At 49.2% G+C, this 15,262-nt stretch overlaps 1 protein-coding gene and 1 long non-coding RNA gene across 4 annotated transcripts in view; one reads left to right on the forward strand and one right to left on the reverse strand.

Annotated features, from left to right (window-relative positions):
* ATP11A (ATPase phospholipid transporting 11A) overlaps window positions 1-7,451 on the reverse strand; it is a 108,427-nt gene extending 100,976 nt beyond the window's left edge. For all 3 annotated transcript variants that reach the window (XM_080928556.1, XM_080928557.1, XM_080928558.1), the window contains exon 1: window positions 7,155-7,451. In XM_080928556.1, coding sequence (XP_080784682.1) covers window positions 7,155-7,193 — 39 coding nt within the window. In that variant the 5' untranslated portion in view covers window positions 7,194-7,451. The remainder of the gene's footprint in view (window positions 1-7,154) is intronic.
* Window positions 7,452-7,645: 194 nt separating this feature from the next.
* Window positions 7,646-14,668, forward strand: LOC308429584. The gene is made up of 3 exons (XR_013975328.1): window positions 7,646-7,781; window positions 9,069-9,212; window positions 14,324-14,668. It is a non-coding gene; the product is annotated as an uncharacterized lncRNA (long non-coding RNA).
* Window positions 14,669-15,262: the final 594 nt, after the last annotated feature.

Below are 15,262 nucleotides of genomic sequence, written 5' to 3' on the forward strand. Positions count from 1 at the left end.
CGTCCTATGAATCACTGGAGGAGTGTAGTTCACCTCAATGTCCAATGTGCATGAACCTCTCGACAAACATCCAAAGAAGGGGTCTGGTTCTGACACCCATGAAAGTTAAACACAAAGGAATCACTTAGGACATAGTATCGGAAAGAGTAGAAGGTGGTTACTACAGGTTTTAGAACAGAAATGTGAAAACAACAGTTTTCAGAATTACATTGGTCTGGCTCAGTGCAGTTTGGAATGGGGTTTGCCACTAACAATCCTTGGACATGGAATGAGAGGAAGAAGTGCTCAGCTGCTACCTACCGTAAATGTCACCTGCTCCTTACTCCACTTGAAAAATGCTGACAACCAGTTAAGGGACTGACAGTGGAGAGAGTAACTAATGGGCACAGTGTTCACACACCAGGACCGCCAGGAGCCCCAGCCACTGAGCTCAGTGCTGGCCACTGACTTCCACATCACTTTCCTCCTGAGGAGCTACAGTGAGAAGACTTCCCTACCTCAGTCCCAGCACTACAGCCTGAGAGAGAAAGTGTGCATGCACACACACACACACACATACACATACACACACACACACACGTGAGTGCACACATACACACAGGCAGAGAGAGATAGACTATATCAGCACAATACGAACCTGAAGAGCAGCATGCAAACTATTTTACCCACATCACATGTGAGCCCAAACCAGAAAAGCCTGAACCCTTATCAGTGGGTGAAAGACAGGTCAGAAGACAGAGACAGAGCAGACAGAACAGCCCATCCTGTACGGGTAGCTGTGCCCTCCAGCAGCAGGACCATAGAAAAAGAATCTACCAGGATTCTGGAGAAGCCACAATGGGTGGGTACTAAGCAGGTAATCACTTATATCCTAGTATTGGCACCAAAGTCAACTACCACTTCAGCCACTGAGTCTAACCAGTACAAGGCCATCTAGCTGCCTAATCCAGGACCAGTTCCTCTAAGACACAGAACTGGAAAATCCCTCCCAAAGGGTCAGAGTAAACTCTGGGGAATTAACTATTTAAAATCTGTAGAGACCTTTGGAGCTTTGCTCTTGAAACCAGGTTCTGAGAGGCTATTGTGCCCCCAGGCCCTGAGTTCCCGTGAAATGACAGAAGAAAACTGGAAATCAAGCCCTAAGAGCTCAGTCAGGAGGAGTCAGTGGGGTGGCTGAGCCGGGGAAGGCACAGGATATCATCAGAGGCACAAAGGTTGAGAGCTTAGGAACTTGAAGGGCCAGAAGCCTTTTGAGTCCAGTCTGTCCCACATTCCCGGAATTGTATACAATGAATGAGCTAAGGAAAAGGAACCTGACCATCTGCAATACTGCTGAACAAGATTTAACAAAGACTTGTTAACCGCTTGCTCCAGCGCTTGGTAAGCTTCCTTCAGAACTGTCCAGCAGCCTTTCCTCCAACCACAACTAAGACAATGGTGAGAATCAGCCATCAGAGGTCACAGAGCAGCTGTACGTACACAGGCCTAAGCACAGAATCCCTGGCACACACAGGATCCCTGGCACACATGTACAGGGAGGTTATCTCCTCCTAAGATAAGGGAGCAGCAGAGATAGGAGGTATCGGTGCAGGAGCCAGGGTCCTAGCAAGCGGAGAGTTCACAGGGCACCTAAGGATGCATAGGCAAACAAGGCAGGCACCCAGCACCAGATGCTCAGGGCCCTACAGCCTCTGAATTTGCCCTCTTTCTCCACTGGACACACTACCCAGCCCAGTCTCAGTCAGCCCTAAGTCCTCAGGATACTGCCCAATGGGCCTGCTGAACCAAAGTTACTGTTTGGATACAACGCATTCCCCTGTAAAAAGCTCATGTCTTGGCCCCCAGCTGCTGGTCAGTCATGGGAGACAACTGGACTCTGAAAACTCTGAGCTGATCAATAGATTAATATGGTAATGAACTCATAAATACATGGGGTCACTGGAAGGTACTGGAAAAATCAGATGACTGGGATTATGCCCTGGAAAGACAAAGATGTACCTTGTCTCTGGGAACACTGTTTCGATCTCTGGCTCATTTCTTCTTTTCACTTCTGTCTCTCTCCTTCCTCTCATCTCTTGCTTCCTTCCTGGCTAACTATCTAGAAGCAAGCCCTTTGATCTCCATGTGATTCCCACCAGAATATTCAGTGGACCTTGCTTTCATGGTCTAAAACCATAAACTAAAAATATATCTTTCAAATGTTACCTGTGATGCCAAAAGAAGATCATATCCTACCAATAATACCAGCCTGTGTTTGCCTCTCCATTCTGAGGTGGCTGTCCAAGAATGGGGATCGCCCTCTCTGACATTAAAGTGAGTATGTAGACCACTTGAAGACCACTTCAGTCAGGTGTGAGGAACACCACTGAGGTCAAGAAGATCCTGGGATGAACACCGCGGGAGTATGATAAGACGAGGAGGGAAGGAGGAGAGTCTGGTCAGCTCCATTTGGTAAGCCATTATGACAACGGGTAACTGAAGACATTGGCTATATGCTCTGGTGAAGATGATGTCACCTAAATAGGAAGAGGGTTGGGGAGGGATCCAGAGTACAAACTACAGAACTGGTCTCTATCAGAATGGGATCTGTTGTCCCAAACCAGGGAGGAGGCCAGGACAGAAAACAGCAGAGTTGTGGGCTGTGCATAGGTGTATGCTGTCTGCTTCCTTTTCAAACATCCAGGCAGATTTTTCAGCTGCCCCATGAAGAGGAAGCTCAGGTCTGCTGAGAAGCAGGACAGCACAGACTCATGGTGTCCAAACAGAGGCTCCCCCTCATCTACCACGTGGAAGGACTATGTCCCAAACACTGTGGACTCCTGGGAGTAGGCAGCACCAATAGCCCTTGTTTTACAGACCAGGAGACAATTTAAAGAAGCTAACCAGCAGGTCCAAGAACTCACCAGAGTAGAGGCAGAGCCAAATGTGAGGACCCGAGAGACAGATGCCTAACCTCCAGAGCTCTGTATCCACCCTGAGTTGCTAAGCCAGAAGCATCTCAGTCAGGCACAAATAGAACCTACTCCATCCTGTCATCTTTCCAGTACCGTACAAATGGCTTTCTATTGATTTGTGTTACGAATAAATAGCAGTCCTACCTGAGCTTAACTTGGTTAAAAGAACATTGGTAAGCCTGTCTGTGTCAAGCTTAGGGCGCAGGCGCCCAATGGCAGTTTGTATGTTCTGCTTGGAGCACATCCTCAAGCAGGATTCCTAAGTAATGAGGCACTACATGTGACTGTTAACAGAGTCACGCCATTTGAGCTAATTGTAAACTCAGGACAGTGTTCTCATTTCTAGAAACTTAACTGGCTGTAATGATACAAGCCTCTTTTCCCTGGGTTATTAAATTCAGTCTCTGGCATGAAATAAAAACATGAGCAGACACTCAATAGGGCTCCGCAGGACAATGGGAAAGCTTCAGTACAAAGAATAACATAAAGGCTATGTATTCAACCTTTAACATTTGACATAAAGGTTAAATACACAGCTGGGGCGACTGCTCAGAAACGTCCAATCAGGACACACCAGCCTCTGAAGGCAGGCAGGCGCTGGACAAACTTGTCTAGCTGCAGCCTTGTTAAATGTATGTTAATATTAAACTTTACAAGTCTATCCTATAGATTGCTACCACTGTGTTGGACAAGGACCATCCATTAGCCTGGGGTTTTATGCCTAAGGAATCACTTACTTCAAATACCAGAAGGCCTTGGTGGTTAAGTGGTTTCACTTTGTATCCGGGAATATGGACTCTGGGGGCTGAACAGGAAGGCATGGATTCCTAGAGCTGAATTAGGAGCAGGATGTCCAGTGAGTTCAGTCTCTTAGAACAGGCAAGCTCATGGTGAACCCATGATACAAACCACTTGGTAATAAAAAACGAAGAAGCCAGGCGTTGTAGCATAAGCCTTTAATCCCAGCACTGGGGAGATAGAGCCAGGCTGATCTATGTACTGAGTTGTAGGACAGCCAGAGTTACATAGTAAAACCCTATCCAAAAAGAAGGATGATGAAGAACAGGAGAAGAGGTCAGGGAAGGAAAAGAGGAAGTAGGAGGAAGAAGAAAAGGAAGAGGAGAAGTGTGCATGCTTACAGATTCCTTAACTTTTTTGGAGAAGTATAAAGTAAATGCTTGAAATCCCCAGGAGCCTAAACTGTCTCTTTCTAATATAGAGAAATGCAGGGACTGGAGAGGTGCCCCAGTGGTTAAGAGGCTGCTTGCTCTTCCAGAGGTTTGATTCCCAGCACGCCCATGTGAGCTCATATGGTCTGTAATTCCAGTTGCATCTCTGACCTCTGCAGGCATCAGGCACGAACACAGCATGTTTACGTATGTGCAGGCAAAGAGGCCGTTCACATAAAATAGAATACAAAGGAAATCTAAATGAGCTAGACAAGGAGGTGCAGCCTGCTATTCCAGCCACTGCTGAAGGTGAAGCAGGAAGACCACACACTTAGGGCCCATCTGGATACAAAGAGTTCAAGGCTGGCTGGAGCAACTCAGGGAGAGCCTGTCCAAAGCAGAGAGCCAAAAAGCCTAGGAATATAACTCAGAGGTAGGGCACTTGCCTAGCCTGCAGGAAGTACCAAGTTCAATTGCCAATTGGTACCAAGAAAGGAAGGTAAAGGGAGGGATGCCTCAGGCTTTCCTGAGTTCTCTGCCTTAGACAGTGTGTGCTGCCTGCAAAGCAAATTTTGGAAGGCAGAGGCTCTGACAAGCCATAAAACCTAATAAATGAAATCCAGGCCCCATGACAGAAACACATCACTCAGACATGACAAAATGAAACTCTTGACCTACAGGGATTTGAGGGAAAATCAAATCCCCTCAGCATGAACCAGGAAGCAAAAGAGAGAGGACCTCTGTGAGGAGCCTGGCCTTGGAAGCTGGCCCTAAATAACTTCTGCAGCTATTCCTGCTCGGCCAGCAACAGGGTTCAACACTTTGCTTTAAATTATTTTATCTTTGCCAAGTATACAAATCATACCCACCACCAATTTATTACCCCCAGTCTCTCAGAAAAGCCCTGCACGGAACCAACCAACTCCCACCCCTTTTTAAAAGAGCCTGGAGTCACGTAACCAATGCATTTAATCCCAGCACAGGGAAGTCAGAGGCAAGCAGATCTCTGTGAGATCAGAACTAGCCTAGTCTACACAGTGAGCTCCATGCCAAACAGAGCCACACTTAGGGAGATTCTCTCAAAAGAATAAAAATTTTTTAAGGGTTCCTAAACTTCCCTCCTCCCACCCCACCCCAGCATAAGAGTGCTCAGCTAAGCTCTCACTGGTAGCTGGGGCTAGGGCCAGCCCCAGTGACCCAGGGAACCTTAGCAGTGGATGCTGGTGAACTTGTTGAGCCTCTCTGGGGATCCAGACCCCATTCTTGCCTCTTTTCTAGACTAAGACACTCAATCTTCACAAGAACTGCCAGGCTCAAGCTGACGAAAGTGCTGAAGCAGAACACTAGGAGTCAGATACACCAGGTGCACAGCTGCAGACGGAAGGCGCACACTCCTCACCTCACACACCTAAGAGGAAGTGTCACTGGTTCTACATGTGCTCCTTAAAATGTTTTAAGATGCATGCTGTGACTTGGGACTACCTCTAAAACAATGGCTACTACATGGTGTGTGAGCTGTGCGCACGGCTATGTGACTGTTCAAACATACAGCAGTGTGTGGTGTGGAGCGGACTGGGCCTCACCAAGGCAGGGGTTCTCTCTGTCATTTTCCTGCCTGTACTCACTGCCAGGAACTGACCCAGGACAAAATATTCTTCTCCAAGGGCCGAAGACTCCATCTTTAGCAACCCGGGGCCTCAGGGAAAGCAGTAGTGCCTCTTGATCTCAGGAATTCTGTGTGAAAGGCAGCAGGCTACAGAGAGGAGGCTCATTTCAGTTGCATAAACCATGAGACAAGAATATCCGATCTCCTTTTCTCCTCTTACAAAAGAAAATATAATTTAACCTCACATCTCAGAAAATAACCACATTACAAGAAAACAAACCGGAACTATTGGGGGTGGGAGAGTCAAGTTAATTCTGTGACTTAGACTCAGTTTAAAATCACAGGTAAAAGTAGCTGTGTACAAGAGTGTGGCAGAGGAGTCAAGAGAACACACCAGAACCTTAACATCCCATGACTTACATTCCAGATGGATCATTAAGTAATTGAGAGTGGAAAAGTTCGTTAAGGAATATCTGCAGCCTAGATGTGAGAGAAAATGCCACTTCGGAAGTAAAAGAGAACAGCGAAAAGAAACTAACCTGAAATTTTACCTAGATTAAGGAAAGATAGCTGAAGGCTTGCCTAAGGGCAGTATGGAAGCAAAAGTCAGCACCAGGGATGAAAATGAGTCCTGTGGCCCTGGGAAGCAGGCAGGTCCACCGAGAATCTCTACAGGGACCCCTCCTTCCCTCCCACGGGGGTGGGCTGCAGTTTCCTAGTCTCATTCTTTTCTCACTGAAAGGCCGAAGTTGGAAGGAAATTAACCAGAAAAGGGGTGGGGGGTAAATTCCCCTTCAGAAAAACCCACATCCAAGGACAAGTGTCCCTCTCAGAGAGGCCAGAAAGCTCTGGTCCCCCTCTGTACCCAGCCCTAACTAGGCACGCGCTCCTCAAACCTGTGACCACCCAGCGCCAGCTGCCGGACAATAGGTCCTTGTGTCCAGCTTAGGGAAGACAAGCTGTCCCGGGGCAGATTCTCTCTTCTCTGTACACACACACCCACTTTACTCCGTCCGGACTGATGGCTGCCACCTCCTCGGTCTCCCCTGCGAGGCACTCCCGTCACTAACCGCGCAGCGGCATCCAGGGGAGCCGGGAACTGAGAACTGCGTTGGACCTGGCTGGTTACTTTCAGAGACAGCAAACTTCACTTCTGACTCCCCGGTGGAGGCTCCCCGCTTCCCCGCAGCCCCGTACACACGTCTCAGCTGGTCCCCGTCCCCGCGCGGGCCCGCCCCGCTGCAGCCGAGCGCAACCCCCGAGGATGGATGTCCCTCGACCCCGGGATCGACCGGGCTGCAACTGCCTTCTGGGTGGGCCCGACTGAGCACAGGTGGAGCTCGGCGGGGACCCGTCGGCGGGACGTTCGGGGCCTGAACCCCTACCCAGACCCCGGCCCGGGCCCCATCCCAGCGCGCCACTCACGTATCTGCGCACGAGCGTCCTCAGCAGGCTGCAGTCCATGGTTATCGCTCCCGGCTCCGCGAGCCCCTGGGCTGCAGGCGCTAGCGCAGCCGCCCCCCGCCCGGTCACGGCCTGGGCGGCGCGGGGGGCGGCCGCGGCCCCTCCGCGCTCATGCCCCGCCGGCGGCGGCCAAGGGACTCGGCCCGCGCGCAGGCGGCTCAGAGAGGCGGCCCGCGCCCCGCGCTGCTCCCGTCGGGCCGGCGCGGCCTGCGCTCGATGCTCCGCGCCTGCTCCTCCCGCGGCCGCCGCGCCTCTGGAGCCGGCTCTGCCCCGCTGCGCCCCGCGCGTCACGGGCGCGTGTGAGCATGCGCGCACCGCAGCCCCCGCCCCGGCCCCCGCGCGCGCCGCGACTCCCTAGCGCGCGCCGCCGCCCTGTTGCTTCCGCCTCCCTGCGGGGCGGGAGGGCGCTGTCATCGCCCCCACGTGGCTTGTCGGGTGCTGGTTCCCCCACCCCTGGTTCACTCTGTTCTAAAAAGGAAGCCTGGCCCTGAGCCCAGGACACGATGGCGGGTGCCGTGGGCCTGGGTCCCTGGGCCCGCAGGTCACAACCTCCTGCCTTGGGATGAACAGAAGACACAGACTCCTCAGGTGGCTACGGGGTGCGGACACCACCACCCATTTTGGGACTTCCTCCCTTGGAGACCAAACCAAGCATGTCCTGATCCAGCTGTCCTGACTCATTACTTTCCTACCTGCTGCTGGGGCCCATCTCTGCCCTGCCTTCCGGAACCGGCCTCTGGCAAGACCCTCCCCAGTCCTGTAGTCCAGACCCCTATCAAGTGCTTCCTGCTTCTACCCTACAGCTATATCACCCCCAGGGAGGGTCGTTGGGCTCAGCCCTAGTCTATCTGATGTATACTGGTTCTATATCCCTTCCTTTAGCTTCAGACAGCTGTAGAACCAGAGATCAGGGATCTGCATGCAGGTCAGGAGCACCAGACCTGGGGACTGGGAATCTATTGGAGACCGTTCTGACAGGGTGTGGAGAGGAGCTGGCATTGTTCTGGTTTGGATTAGACACGGATGGCAACAGTGCCGGTGACTAAACTGACCTCCTGAGCCACCCACAGTTTTCTGCTTTGTTCTCCACCTAAGTTCTACACCATTGTCTCACAGCGTAGCATCAGCGACAGACACCGAGCCAGCCTCAGGGCAAAGCGTTTTCTCTCTGGCCTTCCTGGATTTGCTGTGAGCCTGGTGGACTTGGCAGGCATTGGCACTCCTAGCTGTGGTGTGGACTCTTGAGGACAGCAGGCCTTCATGTCCAGGGACTGGCAGCTGGCCTCTACACCCGCAGTCCTGTGGTCCTGACTGCACTATTCATGTCTCTGGTGATACCGTCTCTTTCCTACCATAACCTTGTACTGCTAGGCCAAATCGTAGGCTTCTGCTGGCCCGTTACAATTGCAGTGGGCATTCCTGGCACAGACCTGTCTCCAGATAAAGCCTCCCTCTCCTTAGAGAATGTTCTTCTCAGAGCCATGTCCCATTCCTTCTTTCCCTTTTGCTTGTTTGGATTTTTGAGACAGAACCATCATCCTAGGCTGGCCTCAAACTCCATCCAAACTTCCTGCCTCAGCCTCTGACGTGTTGGGAGTACAGGAGTGAGCCCCCGTGCCCTGCTCATTCTTCATACAGAGCAAAACCCTTCCCTGGGGGTGCAGCAGTGACTTCATCCTCTAAGCCTTCACCCTTCCTGGGGCTTGGGACTCTGGCTTTCTCCAGCTGACGCCATTCACTCGCAAGTCAGCCACTTGCTAATGCTGGGAGGGTGCTGAGTGAAGGCTTGCTTGCTCTTTAAGAAAATGAGTTTTTCTTTCAAGAAATGGACGCTGTGCCTGGAGGTGATGCTACTGCTTTACAATCTCCTTTCAGGCACCAGAGGGCCAGAGAGGGTAACCTGAGGGATGTATTCTCGCCGGGTACAGAAGCATCACTGAAGTGAGAAGACCCTAGGGTGTCATAGACCCATTAACCCATCCTAACCAGAAAATTGGTAAAGAGTCAACGCAATACCAGGTGAGTTGGGTTTTCCATTACCAACAGATGCCATCACTTTAACTTGAAACCCACAGAAAAATAAAGTTAGGACGCAGTTAAAATAACAGAAACTCCGACTCATTCCATGAACCTGTTAGTCATTGCTGTGTAAGGAGCCACTTCCCATGCAGGAGGTGTTGAAGCAGAAGGGAGTCAGTGCTGGCCGGTTCTCCTAGGCTTGGCAGGTGCTTCTGCCCTCCCTGGTGTTGGCTAAGTCCCTAAGTTACTATATTCTTCTGGAGGCTCTGCCAAGGTAGTGGCGTCTCCATAGTCACATGTGCAGTGTCCCTGAGGTGAGAACTGGGGGTTGGGAGAGCAGGTTATTCTTTTCAGATGGCTTCTTACAACTTAGTGAGCTAGCCTGGGCTCCTTCACACAGTTCAGTTTCTCGGGAGACAAAATGAACATTACAGAACCACTAAAGGCTGAGTTTGGAGGCCCCGAAGCGTTCCCTCTGCCACACTCTTCATATGCCTGCCACCGTCCACAAAGAGCACCAGTAAGCCATATTCCCATAAGAGCCTCTGGCAGCCACAGCTGCTGTGCCCCAAGACAGCATGCATGCCCAACAAGAGAAGGTCATCTTATTCCCTGTGCCCCATACAATCCCGTCCAGCTCCCTGACCGTTTGTCTGGAATCTTCTTCAGAATAAACCCTTATTTGATCATCTCTCTTTGGTAAGGCCCCCCTCCCCTCCATCTTTTCAGTTTCCTTTGGTTGCAGGTAATGGCTTCTGCCATTAAGTTTGGTGGCACCGGTGAGACCATGTACTCGTTTGCTCAGGGTAGCTTGTCTAACCCTCGTTAGGATAATCACTCGGGGAAGTTTTTTTTTTTTTTAATGATGCTTGCCTGAGATGCTCTCTGTGTCCCAAGCATTCCCCACCAGGGCTTCTTGGAGCTGGCGGTTATGGCGTGCTGAGCCCTGAGCTGGTGAGGAAGGCTTTGCTGGGGATGACTACCGTCATCGATCTTCCACTCTTTGGCACAGCTAGGGATCTTGTATGTACTGGTTCTCGACAAATTGAGAAAAGATTAAATTACACATAGACTGCCACTTCAGCCAGTGAGTTTCAGCAGCTAGAACAAGGGAGGCCGGGAAGCCCTTGCCAAGGAAAGGAAAAGCTTACGGTCGACAGCAGTCCATCCAGGGTTCCTGTGACTATGTAACACTCTGTGGGTGCCCTTCAGATCACGCTAGCAGCCAGGTTCTGCAACACTTCCCTGGAATGTACCTCGGAGGTATGTGTGGGTGATACCAGAGTTTATTCATTTATTCTGAGACAGGGTTTCACTGCGTAGCCCAGGGGGCTTGGTTCAGGTTTCTTTAGCTATGATTAAGCACTCTGGCCAAAAGTGTCGTGGGGAGGAAAGGGTTTGTAATTTTACAACTCTCAGCCCATACTCTATCACTGAGGGAAGTCAGGGTGGAAACCTACAGGCGGGAACTGGAGCAGAGGCCATGGAGGAACGCTGCTTACTGGCTTGCCCTTCCTGCTTTGCTCAGCCTGCTTTTTTGTACCACACAGTATGGCCTGACCAGAGGTGGCACTGTCCCTGTGGGCTGGGCCCTCCTAAGTCAAGCATCAATCAAGAAAATGCCTGCCAGACTTGCCCACAGACCAGTTTCTCAGTTGAGATTCCTTCTTCCCAGGTACCTTTAGATTTGTGTCAAATTGACAAAATAAAAATAAATTAATTAAAATGTAAAAGCCTAGCACATCCAGGCTAGCCCTAAATTCACGATCCACCTGCCTCTGCTTTCCAAATCTTCCAAGTCATGAGATTAAAAGTGTGCACCATAGCTGGTGAACACTTTCATGAAGCTTTATAGTTTTACCAAACAAAATCATAAATCCAGCCAAGTTTAAAACACATTGGTAGGTACATTAGAAAGATGGTTACAGCAAGATGTGGGAGCTTTTCTCTAGGCCTGAGGTGCCATCTGATGTTATGCTTAGCTTTGGGGTTGGGGAAAGCTAAGTCAGTAGATTCTGAAAGATGTTTACTAATCACAGGACATTGCTTCTGACACAGAGGTGGCCAAGGAAGGCTATTCAAACAACTAAAGCTAGCTCAAGAGCTGCCTTTGGGCCCCCAAAATTCCAGCCTCCCCCCATTGGCATCGGTCTCATCAGCCAATCTCTGTAGATACAGCCTCATCCAGGACTTCTCCTTGAAGGGCCTCTGAAGTTTTGCCTCCCCTACACCATTGGTCTTTGCTTCCTCAAGGATCAGAGGGTCCCTGGTGCCTCCTGGGTCTCTGTTTACTGCCTGACCCCCAAATGAGACATTTAGGGGTTAGTTTGCTTCTCAGCATCTTATCTTCCTCTTATTTTTCAGAAACTATGTTTAAAAAAAGTATGCTAGGAATTCTTCAATTTTTCTACACTCCCCATCTTAGCTTCTAAAAGATCAATGATTTTAATTCGTTTTCTTAAAAAGAAAAACAAAACCAAGTTCTGTGGTGTGTAAAATTACCAAGAAAGTAAATGAAAACAATCTAATCTGTCGTACCTATTGCTTGGAGAGTAATTTTAATGTAAACTGTTGTGATTCTTCTGACAAACTAAATAAATGGCAGGCAATCTGAAATAGGAGTTGGATGGTCATTAGCAATTTCTCATTATTCAAGGAAATTTGTGCTTTTTGCTTGAGAGAGCCTCTTGGATATTATATAACATGGCTTTTTAAAGAACGTTCTATTTATGGGTCCTTTCCAGAAAATAAGGAAAATGGTCTCTCTTGCCCCATTACTCATACAAATAGGAAGACAGAATGTTTTTCCTTAAAATATCTTCCATTTATTGTAATTTGTAAGAATATATCAGTTTTAACTGGAAATGACCTCAGTGTACTCAGAACGTGTTGAATACGGCAGCACCTGCCTAGAATTCTAACACTTGGGAGGCCGAGGCAATGAAATCAGGAACTTAAGGCCAGTCTCCCTCACAGAGTAAGAACTTATACCAAAAAAAAAAAAAAAAAAAAAAAGATTTTTAAAAAATAAAATGCCAAAAATACATGTTTTCAAAAATTGGAAGCTAGATTGGAAGTGTCCCCTGAAATCTCAACCCTCGGAAGGTGGAGGCAGGGGATTGAGGAGTTCAAGGCCATGAGAAGAACAGGGAAGGAAGGAGGGTGGCTCCATTGGTAAACATGGGGACCTGAGGTCAGATGTCCAGCACATGAGGAACAACACAATATGTGGGCATGTGTCTCCAGCACTGGGGAGGCAGAGGCAGGCAGATCCTGGGGCCCGCCGCCCAGCAAGTCTAAAAGGAACATCCATTTCCAGGTTCAGTAAGGATTTGTCTCAGAATAAGAGGTGGGGAGCGGTAGAGGAGAACACCTAACATCAGCTTATGTGGGGCTTTTACACACACAGTTGTACAGTTACCACAAGCTCACAAGCGCATGCACAGACACCACACACGCACACACACACACTTTACTAAAGACATTGGGTAAATGAAGTGAGAAGGATTATAGGATTTCATTTATAAAAGTATAAGACCCCTAGAGCCACCAAAGTCATAGCAGCTGAGTGGACTGTGGGTGCCAGGGGCTGAGGTGAATGGACAGTTGGTGTTTAATAAGGTCAATTCCGTTGGGAAGGCAGGATGTCCCAAAGATATCACACAGCTATGTGATAGCTGTGTGACCAGGCTGATGACTCTGAAATCAAACTGTTTAATGTCACATAATTTTTATCACATTAAATTACTGTCCTAGAATGAGAGAGAGAATTTTATGTGCTAATATTCTACTATTCTGATTCCAATTTCAGAAGACAAAGCTCATATGCTATAATTTTTTTTTCTGTTAAGGTAAAACATATGAATAGCCACATATGAATAGGGCCCTATATGAACATCCTAGGCAGTCTAGAAGTGGGTACTTTTTACAGTCACATGATGTCTCTCAGTTATGGGCATTCCAGCCCTACTCCCACTCACCAAACCTACTCACCCATGACCCAGTGGCATTAAGTCAGTCTGTCACCTGTTCAGCCCCGGGACATGCAAAGGCTGGACTGGAGCCTCTTCCCAAAGCTTTCCCTCCAGCCTCATCCTTCCTGAAGGGAGATGGAAGAGAACCACAAATGTGGCTCTGGTGCCAGGCAGAGGAACCAGATGCCCTTCAACAAATCCCTCAGGACTCAAGCCCCATCATGTGTTGGGGACTGTGACACCACCTACCTCTTGGATTGTTCTGAAAAGGGAGTGAATTGCTCAAGATCTGCCCTCCTGCCCTTGTTGAGGGCAAGTGCTGGTCTCCTCCACCTCGCTCTCCGGGTCCAGCACCCCATGTTCCTCACTAGTGCTGCTGTTTATCCACATGGAGGATTCTGAAGCAGCTGGGTAGTGCCACCATGCCGGTCCATTTTCCCGACTGACCATGAGCCCCTGACATCCATGTTGTGCTGATATGTATCTCCTTTCCCTGCCCTTTGTACTGGTCATGGCACACAGAGGTGGAGGGTGAGGCTTAGGGGCAGGGAGAGCCCCAACTACCATTTCTGCTCTTCCTTAAAGTACTCAGACTGTGACTCCAAGAGAAACTAGGCCAAGGCAGAGATAGAGCATCAGATCAGGAACACAGCATTTGGGGAGAGAGAGCCAGCCTTCTCTTACCCGTGCTTGAGCCTTTGAGTGAGTAGATCAGAGTCAGGAGGAAGGCATCGGGCAGAACAGTAAGTTAGTACTATTCTCAGTTTGAAGGCCTTGCAGAAGAAGGTGACCAAGGACCTCACACTGCAGGTTCCCTTTCAACACAATGGGGTCATGTAGGGTTGGTACACAAGGACCCATGAATCTATCTGTGGGTTGGAAGCCAGAAGATCACCAGGGTGATTCTGTTTCCCAACTCAAAGGAAAATGGTGCACTGGGCACAGTCAGCATTAAGCAGAAAGGGCACAGCCAGAGTACCCAGAGGGTATGGATGCTTAGGAAGTAGTCATTTCTTGATATGCGCTGCCCTTGTTGGGGTGCAAGAACCCTAGATCTAGTTGTTACATCATCATTGTATAGTGTTCCCAAGTAACTCCATTCCCTCTCTAAGATTTCCCATATTTCTCACACCACAGGAGCTTGAGGCTTTTCTCCCAGATCTGGAAAAGATTGCCAACTCTGCCTGAGGGTGGCATTCCTGTGACCTCTGAACAATCCCTGACCTGTGGCTCCTCCCAGTGTCACACAGCCCTCCCTCCCTCAGTGGAACCATACAGCACATCCTTCAAGACTGGTCCTTGGGAATAAAGCCACACAGGCAGGAAGCCAGGGCACGCTGGTCAGTGGATCTTTGCAAGTCCCAGAATGTTTCCTGATACTCAGACCCCAGAAGACATGTTCTCAAGGTGTGAACAGAGCATGCAGATGGCAATGTCAGACTTCCATCTTCTCTAGGAGTGGTATTTGCAGGAGAAAGGCCAAGGGAGATCTGGTTTCTTCTACAAATTCCTGTAAGAGTGTTGAAAGTGTGTTTCCTGTATTACAATTAATTTTGTAATGTGAAAAATTTTGCTTTAATTTTGCCAAACAAATACATTTGCATTACTGTTTGAAAAGACAGGATGACATGATTCACCCAAGTCTTGATATGAGGATGGCCACTTACAGCCCCTTTGCAACCTTGTGGGATCTTCTTTTTCCACCCTTTATTCTCCTGGTTTTACGTCCCATCACTAGACAGGAGAGAAAGAAGGAGAGAGGAGAGAAAGAGAGAGATCCCTGAATGTAATTTCTGTCATTTCATTTCTTCTTTGAGCATGACTACTAACAAACTGCAAACAACCCCCTGAACAATCACCAACCCTGCCTCACGGGGATCCAGCATTTACCTACCCTCTGAAAAGTTCCCAGCGTTCCAAACATCACATGACCCCAGAAACTGCCACTGGCAACATCACACCCCTGCTGAGCACGAGGCAAATCACAGTCAGCTGCTGCTGACAGCCCAAAGCAGCCCCTTATCCCCACGCCTGGGATTAAAATGTAAGCATATTTTTATAATATTTCTGTGCTTT

The sequence above is a fragment of the Micromys minutus genome (genome assembly GCF_963924665.1).
Source record: "Micromys minutus genome assembly, chromosome: 14".
NCBI classification, from domain to species: domain Eukaryota; kingdom Metazoa; phylum Chordata; class Mammalia; order Rodentia; family Muridae; genus Micromys; species Micromys minutus.